This window comes from Mustela lutreola, chromosome 12 (genome assembly GCF_030435805.1).
Source record: "Mustela lutreola isolate mMusLut2 chromosome 12, mMusLut2.pri, whole genome shotgun sequence".
In the NCBI taxonomy this organism is placed as follows: Eukaryota; Metazoa; Chordata; class Mammalia; order Carnivora; family Mustelidae; genus Mustela; species Mustela lutreola.
The window spans coordinates 51418625-51433720 of NC_081301.1; the positions used below are offsets into that span (position 1 = coordinate 51418625).

Consider the following 15096-nt stretch of genomic DNA (forward strand, 5'->3'; position numbering starts at 1 on the left):
CCTGGAGAAAAACCCTTGAGAATCACTACAATAGGCCCGTCCCCCAGAAGATCAACAAGAAATCCAGCCAGGACCAAGTTCACATACCAAGGAGTGCAGCGGATTTCCAGAGGAGGAAGCAAAGCACGGAACTCATGGCTTTCTCCCCATGATTATTTAGTCTCACAGTCAATTTAATTTTTTTTTCTATTTCAATTTTTTTTCTTCTTCTGCTAATTTTTTTTAAGTTTTACCCTTTTCTTTTTTAATGTTTTTTAACTAGTTTATCTGATATATATTTTTTTTCTTTCTTTTTTATATTTTTTCTTTATTTGTTTTCATTTTTTAATTGTTTCTTTTATTTTTCCTGAACCTCTTTTTATCCCCTTTCTCCCCCACCCCCACGATTTGGGATCTCTTCTGATTTGATTAAAGCATATTTTCCTGGGGTTGTTGCCACCCTTTTAGTATTTTACTTGCTCCTTCATATACTCTTATCTGGACAAAATGACAAGGTGGAAAAATTCACCACAAAAAAAAAAAAAGAACAAGAGGCAGTACCGAAGGCTAGGGACATAATCAATACAGACATTGGTAATATGTCAGATCTAGAGTCCAGAATGATGATCTCAAGGTTCTAGCCTGGCTTGAAAAAGGCATGGAAGATATTAGAGAAACCCTCTCAGGAGATATAAAAACCCTTTCTGGAGAAATGAAAGAACTAAAATCTAACCAAGTTGAAATAAAAAAATCTATTAATGAGGTGCAATCAAAAATAGAGGCTCGCACTGCTAGGATAAATGAGGCAGAAGAAAGAATTAGCAATATAGAAGACGAAATGACAGAGAATAAAGAAGCTGAACAAAAGAGGGACAAAGAGCTACTGGACCACGAGGGGAGAATTCGAGAGATAAGTGACATCATAAGATGAAACAACATTAGAATAATTGGGATTCCAGAAGAAAAAGAAATAGAGAGGGGAGCAGAAGGTATATTGGAGAGAATTACGGGAGAGAATTTCCCTAATATGGCAAAGGAAACAAGCATCAAAATCCAGGAGGTACAAAGAACACCCCTCAAAATCAGTAAAAATAGGTCCACACCCAGTCACCTAATAGGAAAATTTAAAAGTCTTAGTGACAAAGAGAAAATCCTGAAAGCAGCCCAGGAAAAGAAATCTGTAACATACAATGGTAAAAATATTAGATTGGCAGCAGACTTATCCACAGAGACCTGGCAGACCAGAAGGAGCTGGCATGATATATTCAGAACACTAAATGAGAAAAACATGCAGCCAAGAATACTATATCCAGCTAGGTTATCATTGAAAATAGAAGGAGAGATTAAAAGCTTCCAGGACAAATAAAAACTGAAAGAATTTGCAAACACCAAACCAGCTCTATAGGAAATACTGAAAGGGGTCCTCTAAGCAAAGAGAGAGCCTAAAAGTAGTAGATCAGAAAGGAACAGAGACAATATACAGGAACAGTGACCTTACAGGCAATACAATGGCACTAAATTCATATCTCTCAATAGTTACCCAGAATGTTAATGGGCTAAATGCCCCAATCAAAAGACACAGGGTATCAGAATGGATAAAAAACCAAAACCATCTATATGTTGCCTACAAGAAACTCATTTTAAACCCGAAGACACCTCCAGATTTAAAGTGTGGGGGTGGGAAGTAATTTACCATGCTAATGGACATCAGAGCAAAGCAGGAGTGGCAATCCTTATATCAGATCAATTCGATTTTAAGCCAAAGACTATAATAAGAGATGAGGAAGGACACTATATCATACTCAAAGTATCTGTCCAACAAGAAGATCTTTCAATTTTAAGTATCTATGCCCCTAACGTGGGAGCAGCCAACTATATAAACCAATTAATAGAAAAATCAAAGACACATCAACAATAATACAATAAAAGTAGGGGACTTTAACACTCCCCTCACTGAAATGGACTGATCATCCAAGCAAAGGAAATAAAGGCCTTAAATGATACACTGGACCAGATGGACATCACAGATTTATTTAGAACATTTCATCCCAAGGCAACAGAATACACATTCTTCTCTAGTGCACATGGAACATTCTCCAGAATAGATCACATCCTGGATCCTAAATCAGGTCTCAACCGGTATCAAAAGATTGGGATCATTCCCTGCATATTTCAGGCAACAATGCTCTGAAGCTAGAGCTCAATCACAAGAGGAAATTTGGAAAGAACCCAAATACATGGTGACTAAAACAGCATCCTACTAAAGAATGAATGGGTCAACCAGGAAATTAAAGAATTGAAAAAATTCATGGAAAAAATAAAAATGAAAACACAACAATTCAAAATCTATGGGACACAACAAAGGAAGTCCTGACAGGAAAATATATAGCGGTACAAGCCTTTCTCAAGAAACAAGAAAGGTCTCAGGTACAAAACCTAACCCAACACCTAAAGGAGCTGGAGAAAGAACAAGAAAGAAACCCTAAACCCAGCAGGAGAAGAGAAATCATAAAGATCAGAGGAGAAAACAATGAAATAGAAAGCAAAAAAACAATAGAACAAATCAACGAAACTAGGAGCTGGTTCTTTGAAAGAATTAGTAAGATTGATAAACCCCTGGCCAGACTTATCAAAAAGAAAAGAGAAAGGACCCAAATAAATAAAATCATGAATAAAAGAGAAGAGATCACAACTAACACCAAAGAAATACAGACAATTATAAGAACATACTATGAGCAACTCTACACCAACACATCTGACAATCTGGAAGAAATAGATGCATTCCTAGAGGCATATAAATTACCACAACTGAACCAGGAAGAAATAGAAAATTTGAACAGACCCATAACCAGTAAAGAGATTGAAAAGGTCATCAAAAATCTCCAAACAAACAAAAGCCCAGGGCCAGACGGTTCCCGGGGGAATTCTACCAAACATTTAAAGAACTAATCCCTATTCTCCTGAAACTGTTCCAAAAAATAGAAATGGAAGGAAAAGTTCCAAACTCATTTTACGAGGCCAGCATCACCTTTATCCCAAAACCAGACAAGGATCCCATCAAAAAAGATAGCTACAGACCAGTATCCTAGAAGATCACAGATGCGAAAATTCTCACCAAAATACTAGCCAATAGGATTCAACATTACATTAAAAGGATTATTCACCACAACCAAGAGGGATTTATTCCAAGGCTGCAAGGTTGGTTCAACATCTACAAATCAATCAATGTGATACAACACAATAAAAGAAAGAACAAGAACCATATGATACTCTCAACAGATGCTTAAAAAGCATTTGACAAAGTACAGCATCCCTTCCTGATCAAAACTCTTCAAAGTGTAGGATAGAGGGCACATACTTCAATATCATCAAAGCCATCTATGAAAAACCCACCGCAAATATCATTCTCAATGGAGAAAAACTGAAAGCTTTTCCGCTAAGGTCAGGAACACGGCAGGGATGTCCATTATCACCACTGCTATTCAACATAGTACTAGAAGTTCTAGCCTCAGCAATCAGACAACAAAAGGAAGTTAAAGGCATTCAAATCGGCAAAGAAAAAGTCAAACTATCACTCTTCGCAGACGATATGATACTATATGTGGAAAACCCAAAAGACTCCACTCCAAAACTGCTAGAACTTGTATAGGAATTCAGTAAAGTGTCAGGATATAAAATCAATGCACAGAAATCAGTTGCATTTCTCTACACCAACAACAAGACAGAAGAAAGAGAAATTAAGGAGTCAATCCCATTTACAACTGCACCCAAAACTATAAGATACCTAGGAATAAACCTAACCAAAGAGGCACAGAATCTATACTCAGAAAACTATAAAGTACTCATGAAAGAAATTGAAGAAGACACAAGGAAATGGAAAAATATTCCATGCTCCTGGATTAGAAGAATAAATATTGTGAAAATGTCTATGCTACCTAAAGCAATCTACACATTTAATGCAATTCCTATCAAAATACAATCCATTCTTTTCAAAGAAATGGAACAAATAATCCTAAAATTTATATGAAACTAGAAAAGACCTCGAATAGCCAAAGGGATATTGAAAAAGAAAGCCAAAGTTGGTGGCATCACAATTCCGGACTTCAAGCTCTATTACAAGTCTGTCATCATCAAGATAGCATGGTAGTGGCACAAAAACAGACACATAGATCAATGGAACAGAATAGAGAGCCCAGAAATAGACCCTGAACTCTATGGTCAACTAATCTTCGACAAAGCAGGAAAGAATGTCCAATGGAAAAAAAGCAGCCTCTTCAATAAATGGTGTTGGGAAAATTGGACGGCCACATGCAGAAAAATGAAATTGGATCATTTCCTTACACCACACACGAAAATAGACTCAAAATGGATGAAGGACCTCAATGTGAGAAAGGAATCCATCAAAATCCTTAAGGAGAACACAGGCAGCAACCTCTTCGATCTCAGCAGTAGCAATGTCTTCCTAGGAACATTGCCAAAGGCAAGGGAAGCAAGAGCAATAATGAATTATTGGTATTTTATCAAGATCAGAAGCTTTTGCACAGCAAAGGAAACAGTTAACAAAACCAAAAGACAACTGACAGAATGGGAGAAGATATTTGCAAATCACTTATCAGATAAAGGACTAGTGTCCAAAATCTATAAAGAACTTAGCAAACTCAACACCCAAAGAACAAATAATCCAATCAAGAAATGGGCAGAAGACATGAACAGACATTTCTGCAAAGAAGACATCCAGAGGGCCAACAGACACATGAAAAAGTGCTCCACATCACTCGACATCAGGGAAATACAAAGCAAAACCACAATGAGATATCACCCTACCCCAGTCAGGATGGCTAAAACTAATAAGTCAGGAAATGACAGATGCTGGTGAGGATGCAGAGAAAGGGGAACCCTCCTACACTGTTGGTGGGAATGCAAGCTGGTGCAACTACTCTGGAAAATAGCATGGAGGTTCCTCAAAATGTTGAAAATAGAACTACCCTATGACCCAGAAATTGCACTACTGGGTATTTACCCTAAAGATACAAACGTAGTGATCTGAAGGGGCACGTGCACCGAATGTTTATAGCAGCAATCTCCACAATAGCCAAACTATGGAAAGAACCTAGATGTCCATCAACAGATGAATGGATCAAGAAGATGTAGTATATATACACAATGGAATACTATGCAGCCATCAAAAGAAATGAAATCTTGCCATTTGCGACGACGTGTATGGAACTAAAGGGTATCATGCTTAGCGAAATAAGTCAATTGGAGAAAGACAACTATCATATGATCTCCCTGATATGAGGAAGTGGAGATGCAACATGGGGGATTAAGAGGGTAGGAGAAGAAAAAATGAAACAAGATGGAATTGGGAGGGAGACAAACCATAAGTGACTCTTAATCTCACAAAACAAACTGAGGGTTTCTGGGGGGAGGGGGAGTTGGGAAAGGGAGGTGGAATTATGAACCTTGGGGACAGTATGTGTTATGGTGGGTGCTGTGAAGTGTGTAAACGTGGCGATTCAGAGACCTATACCCCTGAGGATAAAAATATATTATATGTTTTTAAAAAAATTTAAAAAAAAAAAAAAAAAAAAGCCTGGAACAGATGATCTAGATCAGCTCTGCTCCAGGAATTGGTACCAACTCTTATTCCTCAGTACTTACTCCAAATACACATTTCCTACTTGCTATTTTCTTTGATGGCTGATCGAACTTCACTTATTCAGTAGCAAGGAGACCACTCACTTGTGGACTTAGAGTACAGGCAGCAAAGATAGCCCTCCAGCCATTTTTAACTCAAGCCCCCAGGCCATCAGTAAACTTGGCTACAAATAAAAGTCTTCAGGGAGGCTAAGTCTATTTTCATTTCTGAAGTGTTTTTGGGTGACAATGCCTCAGGTTAATAGAAGGTTTATTTCTCTAGGAGATCCCGCAAAAACGCAAAGGTTTAGGATGTTCCAGTCCCGTTAAATGCTATTTTTTAAAATAAATTTTTAAAAGGACATCTATTTATTTATTTGACAGAGAGAGAGAGAGATCACAAGCAGGCAGAGAGGCAGGCGGAGAGAGGAGGAAGAAGGCTCCCTGCCGAGCAGAGAGCCCGACGCGGAACTCCTTCCCAGGACCCTCAGACCATGACCTGAGCCGAAGGCAAAGGCTTTAACCCACTGAGCTACCCAGGTGCCCCTGTTAAATGCCATTTTGTTCTCATCTCATTAAGAATAGTAGAGTGAGTTAGTAAAGTTCTCAAGTGAGTAAATTAGGTAATACAACAAATTAACTCATCTGCATTGGTTTAGGCATTGGAGTTCGTAACTTTTTATTAGCAGTAACAGTTTCTTACAACGGTTTTCAGAGAGGCTCTTTAGTCTACAAATTCTTTCCTCTAATAGTCCATAAAACCAAAATGGATCAGAATTTTTTCCAAGATTCTGGCCTATGAAAACATTTAATCATATACTTCCATCTATACAAGTATTAATCATCATAATTCATAATCCAGGATGCTTACTATTCTCGATGCTGCTTTCTGTTGAAGAAATTAAAGTTTAAAAAGTTAAGAGAAATTTCAGGGGACAGAATGGAAGTTATCTCCAGTAATAGGACCCCAAACTCCAAGTTCTTTAATTTTCAGGGACTTATACCAACGTACTCTTCTTCCCTTATTTTTATTAGTGTTAAGGAGCAAGCTATTTTGTTAACCTTAACAATTTTGGAAGTGGATATGCTCTGTGACCCAATGACTGATTTGCTTAAAGAATAAAATTTTCCCTATTTAGTAAGTATACTGTTTGCTATTATGACTGAGACAATAAATTCTCCCATTGAAAACTGTTTGTAGCAGAAAAATTAGGGAAAAAACTGATTTAACATGCAATTTAAACTAAAATAATGTATAACCTAAATCCTTATTTTCCCAAATTGATATTGCCTGCATCATAGAATTATCATTAAATAGAACAAAAAGTGATAAAACACATATGCAGTACCTCAAAGATGTTAGATGGTATAGAAATCATAAAAGTTGATACAATCCTTACCTGTAGTTAATCAAACACATATATAAATGGCAATGCAAATGTAGAAAAACAATTAAAACTTCCCCCTACAGAAGGAACAATGTGGTCAGGGTCATGAATTCTTAGTTGGTCCTTGTGGTTCTGTACCTCCCATAACCCACTCCCTGGTTGAGTGTCTTGCTAATGGCTTTAGCAGAAACTACCTGGCATCATGAGGTTTGCTTGTAGTTAATGTAAACTTGTTATAGGTACTTGCCGTCATCTGACTAGGTACTGATGTATTACTCCTATTGTGGTCTGCGTTATAAATGCTTGTAAGATGTGGAATAAAATTGGCACTGTTGGACATCAAAAAACAACAACAACAAAAAAAAACTTAGATAAATGGCTACATGCTAAGAGGAAGAAAACACACAAGCTTACTTTCATTTCTCTTGATGGGTGTGTATCCTCCAGAGAAGCCCTCCACATTATTAGGTTTTGTGTATGAGACTAATGATTTGTTAAGGGAACCTCTGGGAAAATATGACTTCCCTGTGCTCAAAGTTTTCAGTTTTCTCTCTTCATCATTGTCTCCTCTACACATTCCTCTCAACCTACCACTGAGGGTAACCGATTTTATCTTTTCTGACAATGAAATGAATACTATGAAATAATACAACTTAATAAATTGGTTAAAGGAGGACAAATGGGAGAGAAGGCAAAAAAACAACAACAAAAAACAACTGGATAGCATTTCTACTTGTTTTCTTAGTTTCTCCATACTTTTACACCATTCAGAACCATTTACCCACCCAAATAGTTAAAAGTTAAATGGGCTGGGATGGTATTTATTTATTTATTTATTCTTTTTTAAACATTTTATTTATTTATTTGACAGACAGAGATCACAAGTAGGCAGAGAGGCAGGCAGAGAGAGAGAGAAAAGAGGAAGCAGGCTCCCTGCAGAGCAGACAGCCCGATGTGGGGCTCGATCCCAGGACTCTGGGATCATGACCTGAGCTGAAGGCAGAGGCTTTAACCCACTAAGCCACCCACGTGCCCCTGGGATGATATTTATATTATGATAGAAAAATATGCCTACAAAGCTTAAAAATAGTTCCACTGAATAAAAACTATGATTTTTTTTTTTTTTAAACTGCACAATCCAAAGTGGGATATCATCGTATACAACTCCTTAAGGTTCAATAATTTAACACTTTTGGCTCATTTCTCATGTGGCAGGCAAGTTGCCTTCAAACTTCATGATCCCCTGTGCATTCTCAACATTAACTAACTTAAACAAGACTATCTTTATGTATGAACGAACAAGAATAAACTGTATGCTATTAAATGTTCTTACTGGCTTTTTCATAAAAGGAATGGTTCCCTGGCCCTGTGGGTGTGTGCTTCTGTGTCTATGTCTGCACATTCAATATTCTCCAATGAATACTAATAGTCTGAACTGACAATAAAGAGATATGTTTATTGCAGCTTTATTTATAATAGTAAAAATTTTTTAAAAACAGTAGTAAAAATTTTAAACAAAATACATTATCGACACTGGAAATACGGTTAAATTATATTATTATTTCCAAAGTAGTTATATGTCATGATATTGTTTTAATATAATGTAGTAAAGTAATGAAGTTAAAGATATTAGTGTATCCACAGATATGTCAAAATGCATTTTAAAAAACTAAGAAAATATTTGAATGTTAACAATATTTGCCTCTTAGAGATGGAATTAGTAAAAAAAAAAATTGTGTTTTTATGAATAACTACACATAGACTAGCAAGGGAAAAATAACTGTAATGTTTACTAACCACAGGCAAAATTTACAAAATATAAATAAATAATCAAGAAATTTTGAATTGAGTTGAGTAGTTGAGTATACTAATAAAAACCTTATGAATAGGGGTGCCTGGGTGACTCAGATGGTTAAGTGTATGGCTTCAGCTCAGGTCATGTCTCCAGCGCCTGGGATCAAGTCCTACAACAGGTCCCAGCTCAGCAGGGAGTTTGCTTCTCCTCCCTCTCCCACTACTTTTGCTCTCTCTTTCTATCAAAAGAATAATACCAAAGGAACAATAACTTTTAAATTAAAATACTACAATGAGAATTAAAATTTCAGAAAGAGTATCAAGTCAAAAATTAGTCAAGTTCCCTCCTATACTACACCCCTAAGAGGTAACTTCTGAGGAACAAGAAAAAAGGAAAAGGAATTCAAAGCAGAAAAAAAAAAAGGACAAAAAGGAAACTAGACATAAAAGAAAGTAAGCCAGATCTTTAAAGCAGTAGATGTCAGTTTGCTCTTTTTTTCCCACCTCTATACTATTCATAAGCACAACATATTCCCATCACCTTTCTCATTATCTAGAATGATTTTTGGAGCAGATGGTCTTAATCCTGGGCAAATGTGTGTGTCAGGTTTCAAAAAGTATCCCAGATCAAGGCTGAAGTTATGACAAGTTCCCCAAATTGGAGTGATAAGCTCTACCTCTCCAAATTTAGTAAGGGTTTTGACTAGGGAATTTATGGCTTGAGGTAGAGTTCATATAAGAAGAGTTATTAAGAAACTAATTCATTTCGCTGAAGTCTTATCTTCTCAGAATAAATATCACTGGTATCACTTCATCAAGGAGAGTCTCTAATCCCTAACCTAGGACAGGAACAGGCCTCAGGTATGTACTTCTACCATTACAACATACATCATTCTTACTCCTCCTACTCAGTATCAGTGAACAATTAGCTTTTATGTTGTAAGATGTAAAGAATAAAGGCAGTAAAAAGACCACCTATGCAGATAACAGGGGACAGTGTTTAGGCAGCGAAAGCAAGTGCAAAGACCTTGAGGTTTGGATGTTCAAGGGAAAAGGCAAAATTAAGTGTGGCTGCAGTGGAGAGATTAAGAAGAAGAAATGGCAAAGATGAGATCAGAAAGGTGATGCAGAGCCAGATCATGTATGGTCTCCCAGGTTGTAGTAAGAACTTGGGTTTTTTACTTTTATGAGACAGGAAACCACTGGAGGGAGCTGAATAAAGGATTTAATTTGACTTAGGAAGTTAAAGCAAAAACATCCAGGCATCTGTGTTGAGAATGGACTCAAAGGGGATTAAGGTCAGGAGCACAGAAACAAAGTGGGAAACTACTGCAGTAGCCCATGTAATACATGAGAGTGGTTTGGACAGAATGGTGACAGCACATTCTTTCGCATAGTGAAAGTAGCAGAAATTCAAACACATACTGAAGGCAGAGTGCACAAGAGTTTAGTTTTGAAGATGTGAAGTCTGAGATGCCCATTAGGCATCTAGTTAAGAAGTTAAGAAATGTTAAGGAGATAATTACATATATTCTTTCCTAAAGTTCAGTTTAGAGATGCAGAGTAGATAATCAAATTTGGGGGGCATCAGCATATGGACAATTTTGATTTTGAAAGCCCAGGTGACTGGATAAAATCAACTAGGGTGTGAGTTTAAACACAGGAAAAAAAAAAAAAAAGACATCCTAAGATTTGGGCCTGAGACATAACATTGAGGTGATACGGAGACAAGGAAAAATCCAGAAAGGAACTGAAAAGGAACAGCTAGAACGGAAGGAAGAAAGTGACACAACTGGAAGTGCCTGCAAGCCAAGAGGGATAGAAAAAAAAGGAAGTATTTTCTAGGCACAGAGAGTCATTAATTGAGACACATGTTGCCAATAAGTGAAATAAGATAAAGATTGATATATGATCATTGAACTGAGCGATGTGGGGGTCACAGGTAAATCTGAAGAGAAATTTTAGCAGAGGGAAAGGGACAAACACTTGACTGGAGCTGGTTCAGTAGAGAAGAGGACGGGAGTGAACTTTGGGAAAAAATAAGTCTTTCAAGGAATATTGCTGGAAAAGGAAAGAAAAGAAGGAAGGGAAGAAAAGGACTATAGTGAGGTCAATACATGTTTCCTATTGTGTATTTTGTTCTCTCCCCCTGATCAGAAACATACCACCCTATTTGTATGTGAAGAGGAAAAAAATGATGCTATAGAAGAGAGGGGAAACATCTTCTGTGGACAAGTTCATAACAACAAAAAGTTGGAGAGGGAAACTTTAATAATCCTAAAACTAGAATGTAAATCCACACTATATATACTCATGCTAGAAGACTAAGAGGAGCAGGAGGAGAGCCAGAGCTCGATGGACTGTCATGGAAATACATCCAAGGCATATCACTTAAAAAATGACAAGTTTAAGCACAGTAAGGATAGTGTAAGTTCATAAATATTAAAATTATAATATGCCTACATTTGTGGTATGTGTGTACGTACACATACACACAGAGTCCCTAATGCAGGAAAATCTAGAATGACTACTCAAATGACTACCCCTGGGGAGGGGATGAAATGAGCTGGGGTGAGTGGAAGGGTACTTGAATCTGTTAGACTACCACTATCAGGACTTCTGTAGTATTATTTCAATAGCTTATAATAATGTGTTCTTGTAATGGTTGCATACTTAACAAAATGACTTAAAAATATTCCGTTCTTCTAGAGATACTCTTGGATATATTCAAATATTAAGAGTGGTTGCTTCTGAAGCAAGGGCTTTGGGTACAAGTGCAGAAGACTACTGTTTTGTCTCATACACTTGTGTGTTATTTGAAAGTTTATTACGAGCACGTAAGTAATACTTTGGTAACAATTATTTTAGTTAAAAATGCTTAAGTACTCAGTTGTTCAAAATGATGTAGAATCTGCAAAAGTTCTCAGGTAGGTTATAAAAAAGATGATTGCTCTCTGCAGAGGTTGCTAAGGAAAAATCAACAAAAAACAATTAAGGCTGAAACATTTTATCTCAAATTTTTAGTTAACTATTAAAAAAAAGTACTTAGCACACAAGATTGAAAAATGAAATAGCAAAGAAAACAATGCCTTTTTCCTCCTCTTTACCAAGTTCTTTCTTGCTGAGAGTAGAAACAGAAAAAGAAGTATTAGCACATTAAAAAAAAGGGTATGAGGCTTATTTTCAAGCAACTTTAAAGACACATTTGAATATAAATTGCCATAGTGGGAGACTTTAAAGCAAAAATTAAGAGAGAGAAATGTTTGAGGTAAATATACAAGTGAAAAACATGAAAATAATTAAAGTTGCTAATAATAACCAGTATTTTAAGTCATTTTAGCAAGGGAAGCTAGTTTAGAAGCAAAAGTATACTGGGCAGTCCCACCACACAAAACAAAAAGGTGAAAAAAAAAAAAAAAAAGGTGAAGCTGCTCTCTTCCAAGTGGAGAGAACAGGCATTACCCTTTCACTTGACATTGGCCCCATCCTGGAATACAGAATACATAGTGAAAACCACTGTTCCAAAGCATTATTTAAAAATATACATTTAGGGGTGCAAGAGTGGCTCAGTCGGCTGAGCGTCCCACTCTTGATTTTGGCTCAGGTCATGATCTCATGGCTGTGGGATCAAACCCCACGTGGAGCTCTGTGATCAGTGGGAAGTCTGCTTGTCTCCCTCCCTCTCTTGCTGCCCCTCCTCCCTTGCTCTCTTAAATAAATAAATACATCTTTAAAAATATATGCGTTTAAGGTTTACTTAATATTTACTATTACTACTGACATAAAATGTTAATTATAGATACTGGATTTTCATGGTCCTTTTTTAGGAGAAGAGTGAGTTAAACAGAAAAAACAACACAGATTGCCCTATTTAACCACACTCTAAGCTTTGGCTGCCTCAACTATTACAACCAAATAAAATCAATCTTGTAAGACTGACCAATACAGAAACTAAATTATTTCTATAAATAATCTGGTACACTACACAAAAAAATAAAAGTGTTTTTGTTTTTTTTAATTACTAGCCATAATTATTGTTGCTGAGTCAGTCAGCATACCTAAATAGCTGGGTAAGCCTTCTGGAGAGGCTCCTAAAACAACTGTAAAGTAAAATGACTATTTAAAAGAAACACACAGGGGCACCTGGGTGGCTCAGTGGATTAAACCCTCTGCCTTCAGCTCAGGTTATGATCCCAGGGTTCTGGGATCAAGGCCCGAATCAGGCTCCCTGCTCAGCAGGGATCCTGCTTCCTCCTCTCTCTCTGCTTGCCTCTCTGCCTACTTGTGACCTCTGTCTGTCAAATAAATGAATAAAATCTTTAAAAAATAAAAAATAAAAATAAATAAAAGAAACACACAAAATAGAGAAAAATCCTTGGAGAGTATTGATCCTGAGGACCTCATCAGCATACCCAACTGTGTTTGTGCAGGTTGGCCAATAAAATAATACACAAAATTCTAAAATGAAAGACTGCTTTAGGTCATAAACTAGAAACATAATTGATGAATAATTTCTCGTAATAGAAGGCTATGTAATTCCAATCCCCCTAGTCCTTCCTGGTTTGGGAGTTACAGTCAGGTATGTTTTATAGTAGATGTCAAAATTCCAATTTATAAAAACAATATCCCATAAAGCAAATTTGCTTCTACATTTTAAATATTTCAGCTTTAGTGGCCATAAAGAAAAGTCAAAAAATTTCAAATATTACCAGATTGAATTATATTTCATTTTTAATTCTGAAGAACCATAAAGAAGGGAATAGTAAAGAAGTGTTGAAATTGGAAAAAATTTGAATTCTAATATATTTTTAGAAGTTTATACATATAAATTTACATTTTTATGACAGAATAAAAGCATACTTTTTGATATGATATACTTTCAGCTGTGTGAACATCTTCCTGATTCCTCAGGACTTTCTGCGTGTCCATATTCAGAACCTGAAGCTGCTGGATCAGCTCTGCCTGCTGGGCTGTATGCGCACTGTTCTGCTTGTAAAGGTTCTGCAGCTCCTGCAGCTCCTTCCTGTGCAAAGGAAGCAATAAATAGAGAGAGGCAGGAATAAAGATCATCTCAGCTAAATAACTGTATTCATTGAAGGTAATAGATCGTCTTCCAGTTCTCTCATCTACTGTTTTTCACTGCAGGCAAACATATTAATAAAAGAAATAACATATAAAGTATTTAATATTTCTCACATACACCTAGAAAGTATTGATGGAATGAATATGACTTTCAAAGCCAAATACTTATCAATTTTTTTTATAGTCTGATAGTAATAAAAACCTTGGATATACAGACATTATACCACCTTCTTATTGAAAGTAAGTTACACTTCAGTTCCAAGAACTGATACATACCGATGTCAACAACAGTCATCAGTTATGAATAGTGGGTAAGTCAGAATTTCACTGTACACTATACAGAACTTTAAATGCATTAAAAGGAATCCCAAAGGGCAAGTAAAGTTTCAAACCAAAGTTCCTTAAAGGTTTGTAACCTCAGGGGTTTGGACTGAGAGTCCTGTGACTCTTCTAATCCAGACTGAAGAAGAGATGGCGAGGGTGGGGAGCCAGAAGGAAGGAGAGCAAGACAAGGTAGACACAAGTCCTTCTACCCCACCCAGGGTGCAAGTGGTAAGGAGGAGGATAAGCGAACTGGGGGTGGCAGTGATGATGACACTAAGGGTCCAGGAAAACTATGCTTCTGGGAAAGAAGTTACCAGAGTTCTGTGGGAGTGAATCTTAGGTGACACACATCGTATAAAACTGGAGTGTATTTTGTAGGTTCAGTTGGAAAAGAAAACCACAGAGATAGATTTCACAGAAATATACTTTATAATATGTATACCAGAGACTGTATTTTTTAATGGAACTTTTTAAAACTATTAACTTCAAACTGATAATTCATTCTCAGAAGTCTTAAAAGAAAGAAGGAACAAAAGAGATATGCAAATGGTTATTGAAAACAGATAAAAATCCACATGGAAGAATGGCTCTGCTTTTTAGAGGTTTAGAATATTGCTTTTCAAATACAACAACAACCCTTGCACCCATACAGATAGCTGAACATGCACCACCTGTCTCAGTCCTTTCTGACCACTACAGCAAAGTATCAGACCCTGGGTAGTTTTACAAACAATAGAAATTTGTTTTTCATAGTTCTGGAGTCTGGAGGTCAATGATCAGAGTGCAAAGTAAGGGCCCTCTTCTTAGTAGTAGACTTCCTGTTGTATCTTCACAGGGTAGACAGACATTAGGGAGCTCTGGAGGTCTCTTTTATAAGAATACTAATTCCGGG

The 15096-nt window shown here is 36.7% G+C and overlaps 1 protein-coding gene across 8 annotated transcripts in view; it reads right to left on the reverse strand.

The window, feature by feature from the left end:
- The window catches only part of CNTLN (centlein), a 309757-nt gene that overhangs the window by 185344 nt on the left and 109317 nt on the right, over positions 1-15096 (reverse strand). For 6 of the 8 annotated variants that reach the window (XR_009346344.1, XM_059141989.1, XM_059141990.1 and 3 more), the window contains one exon: positions 13659-13821. Coding sequence is in view for 7 of the 8 variants with exons in the window: in XM_059141989.1 (XP_058997972.1) it covers positions 13659-13821 (163 nt within the window). In the remaining variant the exon portion in view is untranslated. The remainder of the gene's footprint in view (positions 1-13658; positions 13822-15096) is intronic. The other 2 variants (XM_059141987.1, XM_059141985.1) reach the window with 1 other exon arrangement.